The sequence below is a fragment of the Myodes glareolus genome, chromosome 15 (assembly GCF_982192425.1).
Source record: "Myodes glareolus chromosome 15, mMyoGla1.1, whole genome shotgun sequence".
Lineage (NCBI taxonomy): Eukaryota > Metazoa > Chordata > Mammalia > Rodentia > Cricetidae > Myodes > Myodes glareolus.
Window position 1 is genome coordinate 72,530,163 of NC_142040.1, and position 27,860 is coordinate 72,558,022.

General features: G+C 40.2%; 2 protein-coding genes across 3 annotated transcripts in view; both read right to left on the minus strand.

Annotated features, from left to right (window-relative positions):
- Nucleotides 1–6,678: 6,678 nt before the first annotated feature.
- LOC148119721 (zinc finger protein 58-like) lies at nt 6,679–22,415 on the minus strand. 2 transcript variants are annotated; one of them, XM_087897011.1, is made up of 5 exons: nt 22,284–22,415; nt 17,663–17,789; nt 16,629–16,724; nt 10,850–10,942; nt 6,679–9,783 (listed from the first exon to the last, which is right to left on the minus strand). In XM_087897011.1, exons 2-5 carry the CDS (start codon nt 17,784–17,786, stop codon nt 9,749–9,751), a joined length of 348 nt encoding a protein of 115 aa, XP_087753137.1. In that variant the 5' UTR covers nt 17,787–17,789; nt 22,284–22,415; the 3' UTR covers nt 6,679–9,748. The 2 variants fall into 2 exon arrangements, with proteins under 2 accessions (XP_087753137.1, XP_087753136.1); XM_087897010.1 differs by having other exon boundaries at nt 6,679–10,942.
- LOC148119722 (uncharacterized) overlaps nt 11,104–27,860 on the minus strand; it is a 35,971-nt gene continuing 19,214 nt past the window's right edge. The window contains 1 exon segment of the mRNA XM_087897012.1: nt 11,104–15,816. Within this exon segment, the coding sequence (XP_087753138.1) occupies nt 14,393–15,816 (1,424 nt within the window). The 3' untranslated portion in view covers nt 11,104–14,392.

Below are 27,860 nucleotides of genomic sequence, written 5' to 3' on the forward strand. Positions count from 1 at the left end.
TTTAAACAACTTAAATCTTTTGTTGATAGTGAGAAATGTCTGCTTCTGGTAGCACCAACATTACAGAATAACTTCAGGTGACTGTCCAGGCAGCCAGATGTCCCTGTCCTAAGGTAAGATTATACTTTACTGGGGTCTTTGATGAAGTTAAAGACTAAATAATTAGACTTAAAGTTTTCCTGAGTTACAATAAAAAGTAAATTAAATGTATAATTTAGATTCACAAAAATAAGATAAATAATAGATCATTTTAATTTTGGCAATACAAATGGACTGGATATTGTAATTCTTATTGATAACTGTTTTTGTTGTATATAATTTTACTATGTTAAAGTTAATACATTCCTTTTTAATTGGACAAAAGTGGCGGGGGGAACCAGTGAAATAACCCATTTTGTAGGCTGTAAAGAAAACAGGAGATGAATAAGCAATGCTGGAAAATGGACAACAATCTCGTAGAGCATACATAAAAATAAGGATTAGGGCTGGAGAGATGGCTCAGAGGTTAAGAGCACTGACTGCTCTTCCAGAGGTCCTAAGTTCAATTCCCAGCAACCACATGGTGGCTCACAATTATCTGTAATGAGATCTGGTGCCCTCTTCTGGCCTGCAAGCATACATGAAGGCTGAACACTGTATACAAAATAAATAAATCACATCTTTTTTTTAAAAAAAAATGATTAATAAATGATGTAACAGCTAGGTATTCTTCATCATCAAATTTATGCCCTGGCAACACCTAAGCATAAGATGGCAGCCTGTTTATGACGTTCTTCCTTTGTTCCTGTCCTGGGCAGTCCTGGATGCTTGTGTTGTTATGATACCCAAGGTTCCAATGTCTTTCTTTATGCTGTCTACCCGGTGCTTTCAGACCTTCCCTTTGCCTTATCCTGTGCACTCCTCGAAGCAGCGCTACATCCAGGCATCTGTCATCATTCTCATAACGTGACCGAAGTATCTCATGCACCATTGCCGTATTCTGTCGTTTACTTCCTTCTGTGGATGGAGATGTTTCTTAATGTTATCACTGCACAGCCTATCTCTAGGTAGGCCAGAATACTCCTGAGGCACGCCACCTCAAATACATCCAGCCACTGTTCCGAGGAGCATTTCATTGGCCAGGTGTTGAGGTTGTAAAGAAGGCAGCTCCAGACAAGTATCTCATACACTTGTAATTTTATTGCTGTCCTTTTATCTCTTGCTGACCAAACCTTTTCTAGTGCCTGGAATGCAGCCCTCACTCTCCCTATGCACCTTTCCATGTGTGAAATTGTTTCCTGCTTTGAACTGAGATTTCCTCCCAAATAGACAAAATTGACTGTGACACCCCATACAATGAATGACCCTAATGCTGTCAACACAGACAACAAGGAACACTTCAGTAGCCACTTATAAACCGGAGATGATGAGGAATCATTAAATACTGCCAGGAGCAAGATAGAGGAAGCTATCAAGAAAGTGAAATGCAGAAAGGCCCCAGGCGTGGATGACATCATGGTGGAGGAACTGGAGTTGGGTATATTAGACTCGGGGGCCAAGGCACTTCTCAGAGAGATATGGGAAAATGAAGCAATTCCCATAGAATTGAAACACTCCGTCATAATTCCCATACACAAGCAGGACAAGATGGACTGCTCAAATTAAAGAGGCATCAGGTTGTTGTGTCAAAGCATAAGGATTTCCTCTTCCATTATCCTGCAAAGGACCAAGAACAGAGCAGAAAAAATCCTAGGAAAGACCCAATGTTGATTCAGAGCTAATGGGAACACAATAGATCTGATCTTCACTTTGAGGCAACCGACAGAAAAATACAAAGAATTTGTAAAAGACTTATATGTCAGTAACATCGTCTTCACGAAGGCATTCAATAGCCTTTCAAGGAAAGGACCTTGGGAAATATTGAGGTTTTAAAGGCATCCAGAGAAAATCATAAGAATAGTAGATAATGCCTATAAAGATACCTCTGCATTAAACAGTCTGTGGAGAAATCAGTGATCAGTATAAGGTAGCGTTAGGAGTGCTGCAGAGATGTGTCCTCTCTCCACTACTCCTTACTATATTAATAATAATAATTAATAGTAGCAAAATCCCTAGAAGATTAGGAGACAGGCATGCAGATAGTTGGTGTGTAAATCAATGACTTACGTTTCACTGATGATACAGCACTACTTGTTGAAAGTACAAATGAGCTGCAGACCATGGTAAACAGAGCGGTGGAAGTACGTGAAAACCTTAGTATGGAAGCAAATATTGAGAAAACTGAGAAACAACACAAGGGAAAGGTGCAAAAGGCTTTAACATTGTAATAAAGAAGCAGAAGATCTAGGTATTAGGAAGCATAAATTGTCAGCCGTGTACTTATAATTAATAATAAGTCTCATTTTGGCTATTTGCAGAGCTGACTTGTGGGATAGGGCTGATCTGCTATTCTAACAAAAACTCCACCTACACAGATCAAAGAAGGTAGCATTGCCAGAAGATTCTCAGGTAAATGGAGCTCTGTGTGTTTCATGGGATAACTTCTCACTTGGGGCATTGGGCTTTAACGTGGACACAGGAGGGCAGATGTGACTTTTGATGATATGGCTGATATCTTTTGCCCTTCAACCCTTCTGTTGACTCCCACTGTGTCACCACCCTCTGCCATTGTCCTTGATGGCCCAGAGCTGGAGGGGCCAAATGTTCCATTGGAACCAGCTGCAATAACAGACGCATACCACTCCCAATTTTCTTCTCAAACTAGGGGTGTTAATGCATTACCTTCCTTATTTCCTACTGCAATAAAGCTAGAGGGGGTGGTCAATTGTCCAAAAGTGTGAGGCTATGACTGGAAATAATGCTATAACACATGCAAATACTAAAATGATATTTGAGGTTTGATGGAGGAGGGTTATCTGTCTATTGTGTTATTTTCATTGGTCAATAAAGAGACTGCCTTGGCCCCTTGATAGGACAGAAAATTAGGTAGGCGGAGTAAACAGAACAGAATGCTGGGAAGAGGGCTATGAGCCAGATGCCATGGAGCCAGCCACCAGGTTAGACATGCTGAATCTTTCCCGGTAAGCCACACCTCGTGGTGTGATACAGATTATTAGAAATGGGTTAATCAAGATGTGAGAGTTAGCCAGTAACTAACTCTGTAGAGATAATGGGCCAGGCAGTATTTAAATGAATACAACTTATGTGTTATTATTTCTGGGGCTAAGCTAGCTGTGCGGGAGCCGGGCAGGATGAAAAGCAGACCTGCCCGCAACTCCTTACTACAGAGGTTTATGAATTAACCATAATACATGAGATTGTTGAATATGTGGACCATGAATCTCTTTTCTTAGATAAGCCATCAATAAAATAAATATCGGCTTGTGGAGTGGGGGACAGTTGGACAATTTGTAATCACAAAGTCAGTTAACATAAGAAAATTCCATGTCTTACAAGCCAGATAATGATTTAGTTAAATGTAATGAAGTATAGCCAGGATCATCAAATCTATATATTTGTTGTCACTGGCTTCTTCCCTGATTTATTAGTTGAGCAAATAGACTAAGTAAGCTGTTAGTATTTTATGGTTCTCATGGTGTAAATAAATCCAATTAAAAGGTTTAGTCTCTTGTGCTATACTACTTTTAGCAGACAACTTAGTGGGGAAAGTAAGTTTAATGGTAGTGAAGGATCCAGATAATATATAGGAGCTTTATTTTTAACTTTGGATTCAGATAACTGCAGTTCGTTTTTGCTTGTTGTAATATGTGAGACCTGTCCAATGCCATCTCGTCTCTAGAGATTTAAATAGATTTTATTTTATTGGCATTATGAAGTGGAACTCATGAGCCCAGGGAGGAAATGGCAAAAACAATTCCATTTACTTGTCATACAATAGATTGCTTATGTTACAAAATTTAGAATTTTCACAGGTTCTCCTGAATCCTCATCGAGGAATGGAGGAAATATAAGATTAGACTGAATATCAAATTTCTCACCCCTTGCTTTAGGGTTGTTTTTGGACAATGGAGGGCAGGTGTTTTAAGGACACTCCTTTAAGAGATCTGAGGTAGTTATTGCTAGCATATTTATTGTTAACACTGTAGTTACTTTAGATTTTGCTAGAAAATGGAAAATAACCTTTTTTTCTCATTTATCAATTTTAGGATTAATTGTCCAGTTTATGTTCATTAAATAAATTAACCATCTCTTCCTTGCACAAAATATCCCTTGCATCTTTCTTAAACATTTTGATAACATGCTAAGCAATGCCAAAGTGAACCAAAATTGAACCAAGACCCTTTCCCCTTCAAAAACACTTACCCAGAATAGAAAGAATGCTGTCAGATTCATTCTGAGACAATCTAAGATATCAAACATGAAAAATACAATTAAGTTGAAGGAAAAACTTCCATACTGGAGTTGGACATGGCAACCCAACATCAGTAAAAGAGCTGCAAGAGCAGGCACAACAGAGGCCCACTTGTACTCCTTGTCCGGAATCCCATTTAAACACTGAGCTAATCACTCCAGCACATACAGAGTGCCTGGTGCAGACCCATGGAGGCTCTGTGCTTACTACTTCAGTCTCTGTGAGCTCAGATGCACTCTGTCTTGTTGATTCAGAGGGCCATTGTCTCATGTTGTTCTCCATCCATTCTGACTTGTAATATTTCCACCTCTTCTTTTGCAGGTTCCTTGACCTCTGAGGCAAGGTACTTGATGGAGACTTCCAACTTTGACTCTTTCTCCACAAAAAGTCTAGCTGTGGATCTCTGGATCTATTCCCATCTACTTTGGAAGTATCTCTTACATACCTGGATAAGGTACTAACCCACGAGTATAGCAGAATATCATTAGGAAACATTTTATTGATTTTTACACCTGTAGTATTTAGTTTTACCCTAGGTCTCTTATGTGTCTAGTCTCTGATGCCTCGTTACACAAGCAGTGTTGGATACTGGTTTCTACTCATAGGATAGGCCTTTAAGTCAAATTAGGCATTGGTTGGCTATTCCCACAGGTTCTAAGCTACCATTGATTTTTCAGGTGTGATAGGTTGTAGGTTGGAGGATCTGCTTCTCAGTTTGTGTCCTCATTTCTTTTTTAGTAGTCCACAGAGTACTTTACTCCTCCAAAGAGACAAGACCAGAAGGGTGATTGCTCCATGTAGGAAGCAGCTCAACTTCTCCATATCTGGTCAGGTGTGTGAATGTCCTCAGCAATGGGGCCCACAGTTAGTTTGTGGCTAGAAATCCTTTGATTTTGCATCAGCCTGGGTTGTTCTGGGGATTTTCACAGAAGGCCCTTGGGCAACAGATGAATTGAACGTAAGCTAGTCCCCTCACTGCAATCCTTGTCAGAGTACCATGTGTTCTCCATTTATGGCAATTGAAAACTTTGCTAGTATAATCGTTTTGACTGGCATATATGTTCTAATAATCACAAGCTGACAGCTCCTGTTGTGACATCTAGGACTTCTGTTGCACTGGTGTTGGCGCCAAAGCATTTATATGTGCCTCAACTCTTCCAGCTTCACCTGAACGACAAGTATTCTCTAGCTCAGAGACGCAGAGAAAGCACCCGGCTGACCTTTCTCCTCAGTCAATAACGCAAAACAATCCCTCTCCTCCTATGCCATATCAAACTAGACTCCTCAAACTCAATGTTCCTCCCTTCTACTTCCTGTGCATCTCTCTATCAGTCTTCCTGACTCCCTCTCACTCTCTATGGTTTAACCCTATGTTCACTTCCTGTGACCTGGTTGGCTGCACCGCTTATTGATGTACAGCTGACTTTATTTAATCCTGTTTACAAGAAGAAAGCACTTAGATTAAAGGTGTGAGCAGTGCTTAGCCACAGGACAACTAAAAACAGGTTTTCCAGTAATTAAGGCAATCTCAGGGTACACAGTGTAATCAAAATTCCAACAATACTCTTCACCTTCAGTAAATGCTTCATGCTATAAGAAATAGGTTATAAAGTGAATATGTTGAACAAAATTACCACTCGAGTCATGAGTAGGTTTTTACATAACATAAATTCACTAATAGTCAGAATGGAATTTCAATTAAAGGCATGACACATTTAATTTTATCTGTAGGATTTCTCAGCAAAGAAAATCTCCTGATGTGCAGGTGTTCCAAATTACCTACTGTAGGAAGGATGCTGTCTGTTGGTTCCCTGCCATTCAGCCTCAAAATAATCTCACAGAAACTATATTATTTAAATCACTGCTTGGCCTATTAGCTCTAGCTTCTTATTGTCTAACTCTTATATCTTAATTTAACCTGTTTCTATTAATCTGTGTATCACCACGTGGCTGTGGCTTACTAGCTAAAGTTCTGGCATCTGTCTCTGCTGGGGGCTACATGGCTTCTCTCTAACTCCATCCTTCTTTCTCCCAGCATTCAGTTCTGTCTTCTCCACCTACCTAAGTTCTGCCCTGCTATAGATCTAAAGCAATTTCTTTATTCATTAATGGTAATCACAGCATACAGAGGGAAATCTCACATCAACCTACCACTGGCATTTCCAGGAATTTCTGGTAAATACTATTTTCTCATTTTTCATGTGGGTAGTATTGAGTTTCTTTTGTTTTACAGGATTCCTTTACAGTATGATTATTGCTGGGTCCTAATGTCTTCATCGGGGGAGGGGCTGAAAAGGTATGACGTCAATGACCACAGACACTGGAAGTCAGGTAGAAGCTTTACAGCAGACTCATTTATTTAACAGCAAGGAAAAACATATACTCTCCCCAGCACCCAGGCATTCTGATCCATTGACACTTGATGTTTCATGCTCATCTCTCATTGGCTAGGCACAATCAGGACCTCTGACAGTGCCTGTTGCTAGGCATTCAGGAAACGCCTCTTGGTCACTCCCGAATGACTAGGCACAGACAGGATCTTTGACAGCTGAAGGCAGACTCCAGATTGGCTCTTTTTGGACTGGTAGGCCTTAACTTCCTACATATCTACCCTTTTTATTTATTACATAGGGTGCTCAGCAGAAGCCAGAGTTCTCTGCTCAAGACTTGACCCTGCCTCAGGGGGGCTCAGCAACTGGACTGTGCCTGTCTTAGGTTAACCTACCAAAGAAGCTCTTCCCTGTCTTTGAGTAACAGCCCTTGAAGAGCATTCATTCCTGGAGAGTTGCAAAGGTGTGTGTGAGGGGGGGGGGTAATAGGTAATAATGTAATAATAGCCTTTTGAATTACAAATAACCAGATATGTATAAACTTCTGTGGAGGACTACAAGAAGAATGCCCAAGAGTCATTAACACCTGAAGAGTTTCCTTAGGTGCTGTCTACTGGTGTCAGATCTGCTATATGAGACACTTAAGGAGAATAAGGGTTAACAAAACCACCCCACCAATTAATGCATATATGAACATTCAGAAGGGATCCAATAGCTGTTTTATAATATACCAACCTTTTTTAAAAAAAAATATATGAGTAGTCAAAGGCTATAACCTCTGCCGTTAATAAATCATGTTGTTAGGGGGCAATGAGAACAAGAAAGGGGAGTGTATACATTACCCATCCTGTGTTATTCCCTCTTTGGTGAAAGCAGGCTGATCCATGGCTGGACGTACATCTCTTACCAGAACCCATATTGGCGTTGTGACATGCTGAGTAAAAACACAAGCATACCCTCTCCCACAAGTTAGCAGGGGGCTGGCGGTTGCCACTGAAGGGAGATAGGATCACTTCATCTTACTAGGGGCTAGGATGTGTTCCTTGGCAGGGATGCCCAGTGCTTATAAGCTGGGCGGAATCCCTTGTCATCAAAACTGAGGAAATTCACATGGAAAAGGACCTCTGTTAAGGCCAGATGAGGATCTCTCCTAGTCTCTGGTGTTATAGTCCTGGCCAACAGTCCCTCAAGATCTCTGTTGGTCCTCTCCACAATGGCGTCTCCCTGTAGACTATAGGGTATGCCAGAGATGTGGGAAATCTTCTAGGAGCCCCGAAAAATCACTGAATTTTTGAGAGAAATAGGCGGACCATACATGCAGAATCACAGACACACATACACTTACGAATAATTAAAAATAAGATAAATATGTTAAAATGTAATACTATTTTGAGTTTACATGTCACATCTATTTATCATCTGTCTATAATCTATCCACTATCTGTTATCTTTCTATGTATCTGTTAATCATTCTATTTTCCTTGCATCTATCTATAGTCTATGTATCGTCTATATATCTATCTATTTTCTATCAATCTATTTATTTTGCTTATCAGTGTGTCAATATATACTTAAGTTCCTTAGCTGAAAAAAAAGGTACTAAAGAATCAAAAAATAAGTAAGGGGAGAAAACAGAGTTTTAACAATAGTCCCTAGATTTTTGGTTTTCTTCTGTCCCATACTAGGTAGCTCTTCTGATGTGAGACAGAAACTATAAATTTTTCTTCTAGCAACATGCTTGGATTTAGAGGAGAGTCACACTCTTAACTCCAAAGCAATCTTTAATTTTTAATTGAATTGGGACTCCAATTTTTCTGAGAATTAAAGAGATATAGGTGTTTAGGCAGTGAAATAGAGTATGTGACAGGAATCATGGCTCAAAATCCTTTGAGTGTTTATTGGAATCTGAAAAAGTCAGGGTGACAGAAAGGTTGAGAGTGGAGGAGGGGACTGCATGGAACTGTATCTTTATTTGAAGTGCAGGGGGCCCTGTTAAGATCTTGCTTTTTGGCAAATGATTGCCAATTAGTTTGATATTGAATCCAAAATGATAGTGTCTGATAAATCATTCAGTTCAGGGACATCCAGAAGATAAGTCAGTCCTGTCTAGTTAATCCCTAAAAGTGGTTTCCTCAGGAAGACGATGGACAATGATCCAACTGAAGTCATGTCACCAATAAGGGCTCCAGGATCAACCACATTGTCCCATGAATCTGAATACTTCTCACTCCTGCTCTACAAAAGTACCTTTTGATCCCCAAATCAATCTCACAATTTCCTGCAAAATTAATCTGAAGGTTTTTGTATAAACCTTAACACCTTTGACTGTAAGGGGCTGCTGACCCACAGTTACTTTTGTGAACTGAAGGAGCTGAGGCGGGCACTTGCCCCCCACACAGCTGGCTCTATGGTTTCTGGAAAGAGCTTCTCTATACATTGCAAATAAAGGGCCACGTGTGCTTTTCCACTTTCTTTAGCCATTCTACCCTTTCAGTGCCTGGACAATGGACCCAGGTGGGCGGACTGCAGATGTGCATGCCCAGGTGCACAGCTGGCTCCGTGTCCTCTAACAGCACCAGTACATGACAAAGGCAGCTGGCCTCAGGCCGTGTCTCCAGCAGCACCCAACTAAAGTTCAGCCCCAGGTGGGAAGGGCACATACGGACAGCAGAAGCAATGAAGCTGTGGCCACTGCTGCATTCACCTACCAGCTGTCGAGAGTCAAAGGTCCCAGGAGCTGTGAGGACACACTGCAGGAGCCAGCTTCAGCCTCTCTCTGCCGAACAGACCCAAGCTCCCACAGCTCAGATCACCCACTGAAGTTCCTTCAGATACCTCAGAAGCAGCAGGCTCCTGAAAGGCTCTAGCGGGCTTGGATTGGACAACTGGGGCAGACCAGGCCATGGGACTTGGGACCCCAGTTTTACCAGTGACAAGCTGTGGTTCCTGGACAGGCCACAGAAGCCCAACGTGGCCCAGGGCTGAGGAAGCCCAACACGAGGCCCGGGCTGCGGAAGCCCAACCCGGCTCCAGCTGCCCTCCATAGAGTACTGCGAGGTCTGCGGTGTCAGCTGCACAGGGCAGCAGACCTATCAGGACCACCTAGAAGGACAGAATCACCTGATGAAGCAGGAGGCTTAGATGACAGGTACAGAGTCCAGCGGAGGTCAAAGAGGGGCCCAGAGCCTTGACTATAGCTTCGTTGCACACCAGGCTAGGCAAAGTCTATTACCTCTGAGTCCACACCTCAGATTGTCACCGACACCCGAGGCTCAGCCAGCACCGAGACCTCAGTCAAGCAGGAAGCTCACACCAGTCACAGCTTACACACCTCAGGGCTGGCCAGCACTGGCCTCCAGGCGAACCTTCAAGTAGCTAACGTCTCCCTGCTGAGGCCAATGTGCCACTCTCACAGAGGACAGGTCACCCCACCCTTGTAACATGAAGGGGCCTGCTTGTTGGGCTATCTGTCCCACCTGGTACAACACAGCCATCAAGCCCCCAAAGAAAATCACACAGAGGACTCTATAAGATTATAAAGTGATTGGCCCATTAGCTCAGGCAATGTATTAGCTCTTATAACTTATGTTAGCTCATTATTTTTATCTATGTTAGCCACACGGCTCAGTACCTTTCTCAGCATGGCAGCTCACATGTTGCTTCTTCAGTCATCTGGGCAGGACTGCGGAGGGAGCTTCCTGCTTCCTAGAATACTTCTGTGCTCATCGCTCCGCCTCTACTTCCTATCTGGTTGACCCACCTATACTTCCAACCTGGCCAATCAGTGTTTATTTAAAATATGATTGACAGAATACAGACAATTCTTCCGCACCACACCCTGCCTGTCAGCAATCCTCTGAGAGGGACAGCTGGCAACAGTAAACAGGTAGGAAACTGTATTGGACCCCTCTGTCTAGTGATTAGTGAGGAACTTCTCTGGTTCTTTAGGCCACAGCCATGTGCCCACATGGTATCTCTGGATAAGCCAAATTGGTTCTGCCTCCTGAGGGGTTAGCCGTTGTGGTGAACCGAAACAAGAAAAAAAAATGCCTTCCTAACCAGATGGGGAGATAAACAAAAAGGAAGGAATGTGGGTCACAATGCTTACTTGCCAAAGGGACTGATGGGCCTTTCCAAGGAAGGAAAGGATGGGGGTCCCTATGCTTACCCGCCGAAGGAACCGAGGGGTCTTTCACCAAAAGTACATCATTTGGGTGCGCTGTGCCAGCACTGCCAGTGAGGAGAGGAAGATGACAAGACCCTGTGCCAGGCAAATACAAAAATTACAGCTACCATGAAAAAAGGACTCTGAGCAGGTGAGCTCAAAACCTGTTAGAAGTCCCTGTTCCGGGGGCCAGATATTGCTGAGCCCTAAGGTTTTCCTTAGGGGAGGTGGTGAAAAGGTGGGACAGACGCTGGGAGTCAGGTAGGCTTACAGCAGACTCATTTAATAACAAGAAAAACTTATAAACTCTCCCAGCAATCAGGCGGTCTGATCCACTGACACTTGACAGTTCATGCTCATCTCTCACTGGCTAGGCACAATCAGGACCTCGGACAGCGCCTGTTGCTAGGTCCTCAGCGAACACTGCTTGGTTGCTCTATATTAACAGAACCGCTGACAACACCAGGCAGACTGCAGCTTGGCTCCTTCAGGCCTGGTAGGCCTTAACTTCCAAGATAGGATTTTTTTTGGGGGGGGGGGGGGTGTTAAATTGCGGAAAAAGAAATAAAGCCTTTGTAATATTCTTTGCAACCATTTTATTTTCAGTGAAGTTTGAGTGTGAGTTATGGTTGAAGAAACTTCAAAACCTTGTGATATTATTTGCGGTATGGAGCCTTCTATGTCAACTAAGGTAATAAGAAATGGTAAAGTCTTGCAATATTCTTTTGTTTGGTTGGTTGGTTTTTCAAGACAGGGTTTCTCTGTAGCTTTGGTGCCTGTCCTGGAACTAGCTCTTGTAGACTGGGCTGACCTCGATCTCACAGAGATCCGCCTGCCTCTGCCTCCCAAGGGCAGGGATTAAAGGCATGCGCCACCACCACCTCGCTTAAGTATTGCAATGTTCTTTACCCCATTCAATTTCTATTGTGGTGATAAATGCCATGACCAAAAATAATTAGGGGGGAAAGAGGGCCATTTCAGTTCACAGGCAGCCCAGCATCATCCCAGGAAGCCGGGCTAGCAAAACACAGCAGAAATCTGGAGGCCTCAAGCCCAGGCAACATTATTATAACCCAGGACATCTTTGACAAGGGAGCCCATGTATGGTGTACACTATCATTCATTGGCCTAGATTCTTCTACATCAATTAGCACTAACAAAAAGACCCACAGATATGTCCCTGAGCCAATCAGATCAAGTTATCTACAAAACTGAGATTAGCACATAATGCAAGGCTGTGTGAAGTTGAAAGTAGAAGCAAATAATACATCAGCATTTGCATTACTGCTTCTCAATAAGTATTCTTTCGTGTTCGTGAAGATTCGAATATTACTGAAGGATGTCCTCATTATTTGGATTTTAGGCTTTCATACTGATTAAGAATAGAAATATTACTGGAGGTTTGTCTGCATTGTTTGCGCTTACAGCTTTTCTTGCTAGTATGAAGTCTCAGAGGATACTTCTGAAAAGAAAGTCAGGTGAAAGTCTTGCTATTGTCTTAGTATTTGTAGTGGCCTTTACCAGGGTGTTGCGCACACAGGCATGAGAATAGCTAAACTCCTGAGCACAGTCTACAATCGCAGACACTCTCTCATGTGTGGCTTCCGCAATGCGGAATTCAAGGACTGAATGATAAAAAAGTCTTCTCAGTATTCCTCAAATTCTAGGGGTGTTCCTTAGTATGAACTTTTGTTTATGGTAGCAGTCCTCATCCTGTGGGTAACGAATCGTTTGTGGGTCAAAAGACCTTCTCACAGGGGTGCCCTAACACAATCATATTCAAAGATATTTACACCATGATTCATAACAATTGCAAACTGTTAGGTTAAGATGTAGAAAAGAAAACAATTTTACGGTTGGGGATACCACAACTGTATCAAAGGATGTCAGCATTAGGAAGGTTGAGATCACTGGTTGAAGGTATGAGGAGTTCTTAAAAGCACTGGTTCACCATTCACTGCTGTGTTGTGTCCATCTGGGATAGATACTAAGGAGGCCATGTTGGTTGAATGGTAACATATGTCACTGTATTTTTGACAAGCATATGGCTTCCTTGTAGTATGGATTCCTTTGTCTTGGATAAGGTCTGAATGACTCCAAAGGCATTATCACATTCACCCTAGTTGTAGGGTTTTGATCCAGATTATTTTTTTGATATCTGATATTTAGGATCTAAAGAAGTATAAAATAATTTACGAATATTTTAAAATTTTGCATTATTCCACTGAACTTTGAACGAACATGTCTTGAGGAACACTAAAAGCTTATGAAACAGTTTTAAAATTTTTTGACACTAGTACCATTTCTCTCCTATATGAATTAACAGCTGTTTCAGAATTTCTTCAAAAGTGGAAAATGCCTTGGCACACAATTCACAAGGCTTCTCTCACAAATGACTTGTTAGATGTTGTTTAAATCCAGAAGACTGGTGAAAGACCTTATCATTCTCCAGAGTCATAATCTTCCTCTCCAATAAGAATAGTCTGCTGTTGAGAATGTTATGTGTAAGTGCTAAAGTCTTTGCCACACTCTTTAGACTTGTAGGGTTTCTCTCCAGATTGAATTCTTTGATGTTCCTTAAGGTTTCAGGTACAGTTGAGAGGTTTGCCATTCTAGATATTTGTAAGGCTTTTCCCCAGTGTGAGTTATTTCATCCTGAGTTAGGTATGTAAACAGAGACTGTGCTTTCACTTCCCGGACACCCAGGCATGAATAATCACAGAGAAACTATACTAATTACAGCATGTTTGGCCAACGGCTCATAATCCTAGCTAGCTCTTACATCTTAAATTAGCCCATTTCTATTCATCTATGTATCATCACGAGGCTGTGACTTAATGGCAATATTCTGGCATCTTTTCCTTTTGGAACTTACATGGTTTCTCCTACACACTACCTACTTCTTTCTATCTCTGTTTCCCAGATTTTCCACTTAGCATTAGGATATCTCACCTAATTGAAGGGTTTTTATCTGGAATATAGTTTGATATCTTTTAGAGTTTTAAGTTTTAAGAAGTTTAAGACTTCTTAGTAAGTACAAAATATCTTGGCATATTCTTCAGAGTTTCTTTCACAAATGAATTCTTTGAAGTTGTTTAAGACCATAAGACTTATGAAATACCTTGCCATTCTTCACACTCTTAACGTTTCTCTCCAATATGAAAAGCCCGGAGTTGAGAACGTGTGTTTCTAAAGTTCTAAAGTCTTTGCCACATTCCTTGCACTTATAGTTTTCTCCCAAGTGTGAGATAATTTGTGCTGAGTTAAGATGACTTTTCACACAGGGCTTTTTCACATTCTTCACAGTAGGGTTTCTTTCCAGAATGGATTAGTAAATGAGAAAGAATCCATGAAGTTTTAAAGACATTGCCACATATTTAACACTTGTAGGGTTTCTCTCCTGTATGAATGCTCTTGTGTACAGAAACTCATGATGGAACATAGACGTCCTTGCCACATACCTGTATGGTTTCTCACCTGTATAAATTCTCTCATGTACTTTAAGTAATGATCCAGCAATAGAACCTTGACACAAACTTCCCAATTCTACGGTTTCTCTCCTGTATGAATCTTCTTATGTGAATAAAGTCCTGATGGACTACTGTAGGATTTGCCACATACTTCACACTTGAAGGGTTTCTCTCCTGAATGAATCCTCTTGTGTAAAGAAAGTCGTGATGGCCGATTGAAGGCCTTTCCACATACCTCACATTTGTAGGGATTCTCACCTGTATGAATTCTCCTGTGTTCAGAAAGTTGTGATGGGACATAGAAGGCCTTGCCACATACTTCACATTTGCAGGGTTTCTGTCCAGTATGAATCTTCTTGTGTACAGAAATTCCAGATGGACTATTGTAGCCTTTGCCACATGTCTCACACTTATAGGGTTTCTCTCCTGTATGGCTCCTCTTGTGTATATAAAGTCCTGATGGACTATTGTAGGATTTTCCACACACTTCACACTTGTAGTGTTTCTCCCCTGAATGAATCCTTTTGTGTACAGAAACTTGTGATGGAACATGGAAGGCCTTGCCACATACTTCACACAGGTAGAGTTTCTGTCCAGTGTGAACCCTCTTGTGTACAGAGAGTGTTGAAGGTCTATTGTAGGCTTTGCCACATACTTCACACTTGTAGGGTTTATCTTCTGTATGACAGCTCTTGTGTAGAGATAGTAATGATGGATATGTGAAGGCTTTGCCGCATACTTCACACTGGTAGGGCTTTTCTCCTGTATGAATCAATCTGTGTTTAGAAAGTAGTGATGAAGCATGGAAAGCCTTGCTACATACTTCACACTTGTACAGTTTTTCTCCCGTATGAACCCTCTTATGTACTGACAGTACTGATGAACAAATGAAGGCCTTGCCACACACTTCACACTCATAGGGTTTCTCTCCTGTATGAATCCTTTTGTGTTTAGAAAGTCGTGATGGAACATAGAAGGCCTTGCCACATACTTCACACTGGTAGGGTTTCTCTCCTGTATGAATCTTCATGTGTAAAGAAAGTCGTGATGGACGATTGAAGGCCTTTCCACACACTTCACAACTGTAGAGTTTCACTCCTGTATGAATTTGCTTGTGTTCAGAACATTGTGATGGATTGTAGAAGGCCTTGCCACATACTTCACATGTGTAGGGATTCTCTCCAGTATGAATTCTCTTGTTTACAGAAAGCAGTGGTGGGACATAGAAGGCCTTGTCAAAAACTTCATACTTGTTTTGTTTCTCTCCTATATGAATTTTCTTGTGTCCAGAAAATACTGATGGACTTCTGAATGATTTGCCACACACACCATATTTGAAGGGTTTCTCTCCTGCATGAATTCTCTTGTGTAAACAAAGTAATGATGGAGTATGGAAGGCCTTACCACATTCTTCACACTTATAATATGGCTTCATTCTTAAATTAATTTTCTGGTGGCTAATAGGTGAGTTCCAAGGAAAAGTTTTACCACATTCTTTGCCTGTATTGTGTTTTTTTCCTGGTGAGTTAAGGTTAAGAAATGAATGAAAAATGAGCAAAATTGTGTAAATTCATGTTTAGTTTTAAAAACAGAAATGTTGACTCAAAGTTATATTTTCAATTTGAATAATGTTACATCCAAATTTCTAAACCTGTATTCAGTGGAGCCTAATTAAAAGCATCATGATAGGTAGAAGTTATATAACATGAAGTAAAGATGAATCCATAGAAACAAATGAATATTAATCAATGTCAAACATGTAAGGAAGGCATAAAATCAACAATTAAGAAAACAAAACGATTATGGTATTGTAAATGAGCCACTTACAGAAATATAGAAATGTTATAACGAAATGAACACAAAGTATAAAGTAGTCCGAGTCAGAAGACACATATTATTACAGTTCATATATATCCTAAATGCAGACTTTTAACTTTGGAAGGTATAAAGAAAGGCTGCATAACTAGAAACCTTCCCATAACAATATTATATATTTCAAGAACTGAAGACAGGAGTATTTACGCACATTTTATGAATAAAGATCTATTGACCAACTTATAAAAAAATAAATCATGTTCACCTAGAAATTACAGACCTTAGTCAGTTACAGTCAGAAGCTGACCTCATGGGAGAAGGACAAACCATAACAGAATCAATGCATCATAAACATCCTTTTTCCACAATAAAAATATAAAAGATCCTTAAACCATGATTTCCATCAGAACACTGTGAGTCAATGTTCATAATGAAGCCTGGTTTTCTGGGGATCCTTGCCTATCCATTCTAGCCCCTGGCCCCTCATTCCTACACACCTGTTTGCATGGCAGCTGCTCCTAGTCTCTTCATGTCTGAAGGTCCTTGTCTTTGCTCCAGAAATGTGACCAGGTATGGCTTAGAGGAAGCAAGTCCTGTTTATGGGAAAAGAGAACATCCTTATTAGTGTGTTCTCCTGGGGATCACACGTCCTCTCTAGGACTGGTTATAGAATTAGGGGACTGTACAGGATAAGTTCCTCATGAGCTTCCTGATAGACACATCAGAATGCTTAGGAGGAATTTAAGATTTGCAGGTCCTGAGCTTCATGTCCCTCAGTTACAAAGGAAAATATTAAAATTACAAAGTGTGATAGTCTTTTTACCATGTGTGCTTCCCACTCTTGCCACTTTATGACATTACCACCTCTGCAAAGGATGGGAGGGTTTCGTGTACACAAGAAAACGTAAATCATTCTAAGGTATAGAAATACTCTCCTAAATTTTCCCTAAAACTTGCACCATAAGTTTCATTTTGGAAGCACAAGCTTCCTTGAAATACTGTAGAAAGTAAGCAAGTTTTATGATGACATTTAAGAGTTCACCGTGGAGGTTTTTCCCACACATGTGGTAAAATATTACTTTAAGGCATGTTCCTGTTGTTCATGCTCTGGAATATTTGTTTAATGATGCAAAGATGTGTTACATTTGTTTGATTAAATAAAATTCACCTGCAGCCAGGAGGATGAGTCACCAACTCGCTGACTGGATGTGGTATGGAAGAGCCAGGTGGAGAAGGGTTTTTAGGTCAGGGTGAGAAGAATGGGGACATTTTAGTAGACACGAGGAGGAGAGGAGGTGGGCTACTGGTCATTCAGCCTCTCTGAGGAGAACAATTATACCACCTCAACCTTTGAATCTTGAGTTCTTTCGAAGGACAGAGATTTATTTATATGAGGGGCATGAGCGAACACAATTCCCTCAGGTTGCGGCTCTTGTGGCACAACCACTGCTGATAACGCTGGAGCTGCAGTTCCTGCTTAGGAGAGTCAGGGCTTAAAAGGCAGCAACAATTTAAAAATAGGACAACACACCCAGGAACACAAGGTTGCTGAAATTCTCCAACATCACATCCCTGTACAAAGTCCACTGATCAGGGCCCAGCCATTCACACTCCTCTGCAGAGAAATCAATGGCCACATCCCTGAAAGACAGCATTTCCTGAAACAAAGAAAAAGAAGGAATACTAAATACTTTACAAATTAAAACAGCAGTAAAAACACAAACAGCATACGTACTTCTGGATATAAATCTAAAGGTCACCCCGAGTGAGACGAGAGCTAGAAGCGCATCTGATAAAGGCGAGCTCTATCCCTAACATTAGTCTGATGCAGCGCTGTGACGTTACACAGGACTGATCACTAAGGAAAGTGAATGGCAGAAGATCCTAGGAACTCCCATGCATATTATACTTTTAAAAATGATACAATGGAGAGCGAGGTTATCTCCAAAAGAGAACTGTTCAGGCTGGAGAGATGGTTTAGTAGTAAAAAGCACTGACTGCTCTTTCAGAGGACCTGGGGTGGATTCTCAGGAGCCAGGATTCTCATGGCTGCTCACATTTTGGTAGGTCACAGCACACTAAGCAGCTGCTTGTCTTCCATGCCACATTTCTTTAGTCTTTCTGAACAATTTGACTGGCATTTAAAGCCCTCTGGCCATGTGGGCCTGTTCTACCACTGGGATGCAGAGATGGCCTCTGTAACACCCCAGTTCTAAGAAAGGGTTGACAGGGCCGGGGCTCTGCTGCTACAGCATGAGCCAGTTTGATTGTTCCAGACCTTAGACTTTGTTGTTGGTGTTAACTGCTTATTCTTACTATTCTGTTTTTCCCGCATAGTGGTAATAATTCAATATAGATTGATTAATAGTCTGTTCATGTGGAAAATTTGAAATGGGCAAAAATTAAAAAGTTTTAGTACCAAAACATTACAATTAGGACATTAAACACTTAAGCTGACACTGTTCAAATTCCTTGAGTTATTAGTCCTGCAATATATGGACAATATTCTCTTCTTCTGCTTGTCTGTCAAATGTGTATTTAAATGAATGTTTAAATTTCATAGTAAATGAAAATAGCAAAATTTCTAATTTTGGGCTACTTCAACTGGGTAAACAGTAATGTGCCAATCACTACTAATGATTTGGCTCTGCGCTTTAAGATGCTTTCTGAAAATTCTACGACTAAGAAATATAACACCTGAAACAGAACAGGTTATTAGCTGGTTAAGTAATGTTGTTGGCTAGCTCATAGATTTAATCCCTTATTGGTAAAGAACCTCAGTGATTATCACACCACTAAATAAAATGCAGGATGGATATTTGTTTTGTACTAATAATTGGGAGGTTGCAGTATCATCTTACTCAGGATCTATAGATAATCACTATGGTGGTTTGAGCAGGTATGGCCCCCATGGATTCTTATGCTTGAGTGCTTGGCTCATGGGAAATGGCATTACTAAGAGGTTTGACATTGTTAGTGTGTCACTGTGGAGTCAGGATTTGAGGTCTCACATGTTCAAGCCAAACCCAATACTTGGGTGCCTAAGGATCAAGATGTAGAACTCTCAGCTCCTTCTCCAGCACCACATTTGCCTGCATGCCACCCACCATGATGATAATGGACTAAAACTTCTGAACCATAAGCTCACCCCAATTAAATGTTTCCTTTGAAAGAACTGCCATGGCCATGGAGTCTATTCACAGCACAGAATCCCTAAGTAAGACAATCATTATCCAAAGGATACCTTTCTAAGATTTTTAAAACATCCTCCGTACATTTTGCCTAAAATTACATCTAAAACTTTTATAGAGAATACTTTTAATGCTTTTATAAATGACTTTTCAAGGACAAGAGGTCCTACATTTTATATAAAAATTCCACATACTCCACAGAAAATATTTTACCCACACCTGGGTTGTACAGCTCAACTGTCTAAAGTTGCTATTATTAATCAACTTTTATGAAGTATTTTCCAACCACTGAATATTTTGAGTAGCCTCATGTATAAATTATCACATGAAGCATAGAAATATCTCTGTTCTCTATAAACTCTTAGTCTCAGGATTAATAAATTTAATGTGTATGTTGAAAAAAAGTAACAAAAATTTAGCTTAAAGCTTATAAAAATTGGCTGCTAGTTAAATCTACAAACAGGAAATTTTAATCTACTGCAGTATACAATATATATGATTCAACTCTTGTTTAGGAAAATAGGTTTATTATATAACACTGCAAAAAAAAACCCAGAAGGTTTTAAATAGTAGCCACATGATTTTCCTCCATCTTGACTAATGACCTCATCAGGATAAAAACCACCATGTAGTTAGCATCCATTTTTAGAAAGACTGAAGAACACATGCCATGTGACTTCACCATCACTTAGATTAAGATGACCATAATATATAAAACCAACTAAGGCAGCACCTATGCAACTTACAAGTACAAGTGTCCTTTTTATGAATTATTGTATTTTCCTTATAGACTAAGCTTTGTAGTAAAAAGCAGGTATCAATGGTATTTTATATTGGGATGGATTTTTATATACCATTAAATTCAGAAGCTTATAATGATATATTCAAACTAAGAAAAACCTGACTGAAAGATGTATGTCTAACAATTCATGTCTTTGTTAAGTGTACGTTTAACCATTTATTTTTGTTAACACTAGACCTCTAAAACTTTTAAAATAAAAAACATCATATATATAAGTAATGTTTATATTCCTTATGTATACTCAGGCTAGCAGAAACCAACTTAAAGATATATGAGTAGTATCTTTGTCTTTACAAACTATATTTATAGTTTAAAGTTTTACTATAATGCTAAGAGATCTTCAATTCAAAATTTAAGGCTCAAGTTTAACAGGGATAAAACTGTGAAATGCTCATCTCATAGAAGTTACTAATTGATTGTAAACTGTGAAAGATAATTAAAACATACAAGTAGATGGTCAGTCACCTTATAAAAAAGTCAATTCTTCCATGTGCTTAAAACTATGTTTATAGTCAAGCTCAGCACAAATGTAATTCATTTCCGAGAACAACATGTAGTCTTCTATATATGTTTTCATATAGACAAGTAAGCAACTACAAAGAAAGTTTGTTTAAAATCAGGCATACTTAATAGATCGTCCTCAAAATCAATAGAGAAATATTGAATATGACATCAAAAATATGTAATAATTAACACAGAGGTAATCTGGATTATAGTGCCTGTTCTAATTTATCCTTCTCTGATCTCTGATGTTGACAGAAAACTGTAGAATTATCAGTTTAAAAGCAGCATTAACAAAGTAAATAAATAACATGCCTTTAATAACTAAAATATAATATTAATATACTTATATGACACAAAAATTTAAAATAACAATGTAATCAGACTTAAGATGGAATTTAAAAAACTAATAAGGAGAAAAAGAAATTTATAAAATATTTAAAAGTATTTCCTCTGGGCAATAAGATGCTTAAGAAATGCAAAGTTAATGGAATGTTTTATAAATTTTCTTAGAGGCCAAAAAGGCTAAAGAGAAATTACAAGTATTAGAAGTTATAATATCTTCACATTTTCACCTATAAAAAATTTGGAACAGCCCGAGAAACGGTTCCCTCAGACTACCTTTAAAATGTAGTGAAAAATGAATGCTTTCCAGTTAATTTTTCCTCCACGGAATAGTTATGCATTGAGACTGTTCACATTTTTTATCATTTACAATATCAGCTGCATATATACTTGAATGTTTACTTGGAAAAATTATTCCTGCTTCAGAATTTTCTATGGATTTTTTTTCACAACTTCTATGTATCCTGTTACCTAATAGGAGAGAATGCCTGAGATCCAAATTGAAATTGTACAAAATATTAAAGACTTATAAGTGAACAGACTATGGCAAGGGAGGTGATTAAAAAAGGCTCACAGACACCAACCCTCTAAGAAAAAAATCATTTTCTATAGTATAAAGGCATTATTCTATTCCAAGCTTCTAGTGCAGAACTAGTAATAAAGAGACGTCAGCTTGATGTCTGAAACTACGTACGTCTATGTACTGAACCTTCTCTGCGGTCAGTTTTGCAGGGATCTGTGATAAAATTCACTAGTGGCATGGATAGCGCCTCTCCCTGACTAGTCAGCTACAGGACACAGCACAAAGGTTTGGGAGCTCCAGTAAAATAACCGTCGTGTCCTATCTGGAACTTGACTTTGTCAAATAACACTACACACGTCTTTGCTAGGTCTCTCATTATAACCAAATACTAACTACAGTGCAGTAGGGACCAGAAACTGCACTTTCTTCTCTAGACCGATGAGAATCCTTACAGCCACTCAGAGTCCGCTGGTGGCAGCAGGCTTCCCCGGAGCAGGACAGTGAGCTCCCGGCACAGCCCCAGGGGCCGGCAGCCAGCCGACCCGCCCTGTCCGGGAGCGAGATCCCGGGAGGACTGGAGTGGCAGGGGACCCAGCACCGACCCCATCGCCCTGTCCCTAGCGCGGACCTAAATCCTGACCCCGTGGAGCAGCCTAGGTTCGAACAGCACCTCCAAAGTGAGCTTCTTCCTGCTTCCCATGGCCCCGTGTCCACTCCTTCCACGATGGACCTACCGGCTCCCCTGCACGATCCCTCAGACCTGCTGGGCTGCCCTGCACCCCGAACCAACCTGCGGACAGAGATCCAACCGCAGCAGGGTAGTAAGAAACTTCACTCTGAATTGGAGGTAAGCGAATGAGGTTGGAACATGCGTAGAAGGAACTCAGAAGGCGACTGGGCGATCCTTGCTTGTGAGGTCACAATGAATTGGACTACATTTCCCATAAGTCTATGCAACTGAGTTTCCGGTAGAGGCTGGATTGAAATGTGCAATTTCTGCCGCTAGAGGGACACACGCCGCGAATCAGGCTGCATTAAAATCCTCAGCTTGCAAACTAAGATGGTTAGGTGTGAGTGGAGACCTTACAGTAATGCTTATTACATATATTAGTTATTTTTGGTCACGTTACTGTGATTTCACACAAAGATACTCTTATTATAGACACTATAGAGTAAAATATTCATTTCTACTCTTTTTTCTGTAAGATAATTACAAGTATCTCACATGGGAAAGTCACTGCTAAGCTTTTGAAATTAATTCTGAGCAGAAGCGTGGTGGCAGCCACTTGGTGTCTGCCTCTTAAGAGCAGAGGCCCATGGATCACAGCTCCAAGGCTGCCTGATCTACAGAGTGAGGTCAAAGCTGTTCTGGGCAATTTAAGAAAGGCTTGGATATTCTGTGAGATGGTGGTGTGTGCACTGTTCATTTACGCAGAAAGGTGGATCTTTTGAGTTCAAGGGCAGCGTGGTCTACAGCATGAATTCTAGGACCACCAAGGCAACCCAGAAAACCCTGTGTCAAAAAAAAAAATAGAAAGAAGAAAAACGAAATAAAAGAAAACAGAAAAGCCACCTGGTAGATGCCTCTTATGAGCAGAGGACTAGGTCAAAAAAGGAGGAAGGAAAAAGAAAGAAAGAAGGGAGGGAGGGAGGGAGGGAGGGAGGAAGGGAGGGAGGGAGGGAGGGACAAAGAGAAAAGCAAGCCTTTTATTGAAATGGAAAGAACAAAAAGGAATAGGAGGTAGCTGGGTGATGTGTCGGATTCCATGAAGTCAGCAGGACCTTGGTTTTAGAGCACAACACTAAATTCAGCAACACAACAGAACTAAACAAAATCTTGTGGGGCTGGAATATGAAGAACACATTCTGCTGTTGCAAGGTTACCATCGGGGAGTTTTGATCTCTTCTGGTTTGCTGTTGTTTCTCTGACAGATGAAGAATTCAAAGGAAAAGCTCAACTGCAACATGTAGCATCAGGAGAAAACACCACACCAGAGGGGAGAATCCACAGGAAAAGAAGGGTTTTTATTAGGGCTGAGGAAACACAAACACAGCAGGGCAGACGGAGGGACCCTCTGCTGAGCTGAGGCACCTTAGGAGCCTGAGTCCTGTCTCTGTAGGCAGGGCTTTGGAAGGTTTTTGAAAAATCTTCCTCTCCAAGGTTCAGTTGTTGAGTATGGTGAAGGTGATGGTAGACCCCCAACTTGGGGTTAAACAGTCTTCATCCTTGAACTTTTATGTTCTTATTTCTCCTTTTTACCCCCACAGATTCCCTTCCTCTACCAAAGAGACTAGAACAGAGAGGTAAAGGCTCAACGTAGGAAGGTGCTCAGTTTTCCATGTCTGATTAAATGTGTGGATGACATCAGTAATGGAGCTCTACTCTCAGTTTACAGAGAGAAATCTTTTGTCTTAGCATCAGCCTAGGATGTTTTGCGAATTTCCATGGAATCCATTTGGAAAAAAGTGAATTGAATGTTACCAAGTCCCTTCAATTTAATCATTTCCTTGTACAACAGATGATCAATTGGGATCTCCTACGGCTCATGATTAGGAATCCTCAACAGGACTCCTTCACAGTTCTAGTAAGTTGTCACTGTACTAGGTTTCCACATCCTCAACCAAAATGCTCCTCAATTCTAGCTTTCTCTCCCTGCCCCTCACACCTGACCCCTCTTGTTTTGGTCCCCACCAGTCCTCAGCCCATCTGGAAAATCTATTTTATTTCCCCTTCCCAGGCAGTTTAATGCATCCCCACAGACGACTCCTCTCTGCATCTGTAGGTTGAAGCTTTGTTATCATTTATTTAATGGATAACATGCACTTCTAAGTGAATACATACCATATTTGTCTTTCTATAGGTTTTTCTCTCAGGATGCTTTTTTTTCTAGTTCCATTAATATGCCTACAATCTGCATGAAGCCATTTTAAAAATAGCTGGGTAATACACTCTGTGTAAATATACCTGTATATGGTTTATCGCTGTCCTGTCAGACAGCTCGCAAATAAATGACAGAAATACTTATTAATTATAAAACAAGGGCCAATAGCTTAGGTTTGCTGCTAACTAGCTCTTACAACCTGTATTAACCTATTTTTATCAATCTATTTTTGACTGGTAGCTTTACAACCTTTATTCTGTACTGCCCATGCTGCTTCCTCCCTCTCTGTCCGACATCTCTCCCCTTCTCCTTCCCAGTATCCTGTGCCTGAAAAATCCTGCCTAGCTATTGCCCATTCCACTTTTTATTAAACCAATCAGAATGACACATCTTTACAAAGTATGAAAAGAGTATTCCATAACAGGGACCACATTTTGTTGTTTCATTCTACTAATAAAGGATATCTTAGTTATTTCCAATTACTGATAATAATGAACAAAGTGGTATGGGATGTTCTTCTGTATGTTTGTTGTTTTTATTGGTTAATGAATAATGTAGTTTTGACCAATGGTTTAGCAGAATAAAGCAATGAAAGTCTGAGTGATTCCAAAGTCTTCATCACATTCACCCTATTTATAGGGACTCTATACAGAATATTTTTTGATATCTTTTAGGGTCTGAGGAAGTATAAAACATTTTATGAAGGTATAGCAAATCCTACCGCCAGTAACCTTTAAGTTACCTACCCACTTCGTTGTGGCCTCTTATACTATAAATGCTGGTGTAAAGCGTGTGTTCGCTCTCTCTTCCTGTTTCCTGTTCATGCAGAGGATTTTGATCTGTGTGTCTACCTTTAAATAAATAATCCTTTATTATACTAAATTCTGAGCTAGTGTGGGATTTCTTTTTAGAGTTCATCTTCATCTGCTGTCCCATGTGAATCTGAACTCCATACTTACCGGAGGACTGGTCTAAAAGACTCTAACGGTCTACAGCCCTGAAGGTCTCCTACCTAGTCCAGCTTGCTTTGCTTTCACCTATTAAGCGTTTTTTTTTCTTTTTTATTATTACCTAAAATATACCAATCCAAATTACCACTTCCTCTTCTCCTCCCAGTCCCCTCTATCTCCCTCCACAGACCCTCCCACCCCATCCCCTCCAACCCTAAGGAAAGTCCAAGATCCTCCCTACTACATCTAGGTTGAAGCAAGGTTTACATCCAAAGAGAATAGGATCCCATGAAGCCAATACATGCAGTAGAGACACATCTCAGTGTCACTATCAGTGGCCCCTCAGTCTGCCCCAACTGTCAACCCCCTTCAGAGGGGCTTGGTTGTTCCCATGCTCATTCACTCCCAGTACGGTTGGAGTTGGTGAGCTATCATAAGCTCAAGCAAATTGTTTAAATGGATGACACCCTCAGGGTCTTGAATTCCTTACTCATACTCTCACTCCTTCCACTCTTCAACTGGATCTTAGGAGCTCAGTCCAGTGCGCCAATGTAGGTCATTGCCTCTGTTCCCATCTGTTCCCAAGAGTGGTACTGCTGGATCCTGAGGTAGGTTAATTCCCAGTTTTCTGAGAATCTGCCACACTGATTTCCAAACTGGTTGCAGAAGATTGCATTCCCACCAGCAATGGATGAGTGTTCCCCTTGCTCCACGACCTCTCCAGAATAAGCTATCATTAGTGGTTTTGATCTTAGCCTTTCTGACAGGTGTAAGATGGTATCTCAAAGTTGTTTTGATTTGCACTTATCTGATAGCTAAGGACGACAAACATGTTCTTAAGTATCTTTTGGCCATTTGAATTTCTTCTGATGAGAATTCTCTATTTAGTTCAAGATACCACTTTTTAATTGGGTTATTTAGAATTTTAATGTCTAATTTCTTGAATTCTTTATACATTTTGGATATCAGTCCTTTGTCTGATGTGGGGTTGGTGAAGATTTTTTTCCACTCAGTAGGCTGCCTTTTTATCTTTTGACTGTGTCCTTTGCTTTACAGAAGCTTCTCAGTTTCAGGAGGTCCCATTTATTTATTGATGCTCTTATTGTCTGTGCTACTGGGATTATATTTAGGAAGTGGTCTCCTGTGCCCATGCATTGAAGGTTACTTCCCACTTTCTCCTTTATCAGGTTCAGTGTGGTCAGATTTATATAGAGATCTTTAATCCCTTTGACTTGAGTTTTGAGCATGGTGACAGATATGGATCTATTTTCATTCTTCTATACATTGACATCCAGTCAGCACCATTTGTTGAAAATGCTTTCTTTTTTTCCATTGTATCTTCTTTGTTTCTTTGCCAAAAATCAGGTGTTCATAGGTGTGTAAATTAATATCTGGATCTTCAATTCAATTCCATTGGTCAACGTCTCTATTTTTATGCCAATACCAAGCTGTTTTCATTACTGTAGCTCTGTAATAGTGCTTGATGCCAGGGATGGTAATGCCTCTGGCAGTTCCTTTATTATACAGGATTGTTTTGGCTATCCTGGGTTTCTTGTTTTTCCATATGAAGTTGAGTATTGTTCTTTCAAGGTCTGTGAATTGTTGGGATTTTGGTGGGGATTGCATTGAATCTATAGATTGCCTTCGGTAAGATTGCCATTATTACTATTTTGATCCTTCCTATCCAAGAGCATGGAAGATCTTTCCATTTTCTGGTATCTTCTTCAATTTCTTTCTTCAAAGACATAAAGTTCTTGTCAAATAGGTCTTTCACATCCTTTGTTAATGTTACCCCAAGATATTTTATGTGATTTGTGGCTATTGTGAAAGGTGATGTTTCTCTGATTTCCCTCTCAGCTTCTTGATACTTTGTGTATAGGAGGGCTACTTATTTTTTTTTTTTGAGTTGATCTTGTATCCTGCCACTTCACTTTAGGTGTTTATCAGCTGTAGGAGCTCTCTGGAAGAGTTTTTGGGGTCACTTATATATACTATCATGTCATGTGCAAATAACAAAAGTTTAACTTCTTCCTTTCCAATTTGAATCCCCTTGACCCCTTTATGCTGTCTTATTGCTATTGCTAAAACTTTAAGTACTATTTGAAGAGATATGGAAAGAGTGGACAGTCTTGTCTTGTTCTTGATTTTCGTGGAATCGCTTTAAGTTTCTCTCCATTTAATTAGATGTTAGCTGTTGGCTTGCTGTATATTGCTTTTATTATATTTTATTAGTTGAATCTTGTATCCCTAATCTCTCCAAGACCTTTATCATGAAGGGGTGTTGAATTTTGTCAAATGCTTTCTCTGCATCCAATGACATGATCATATATTTTTTTTCTTTCAGTTTATTTATATGGTGGATTACATTGACTGATTTTCATATGTTGAACCAGCCCTGCATCTCTGGAATGAAACCTACTCGGTCATGATGGATGACTTTTTTTTTTATGTGTTCTTGGATTCTGTTTGCCAGAATTTTATTGAGAACTTTTGCATCCATGTTCATGAATGAGATTAGTCTGTAATTCACTTTTT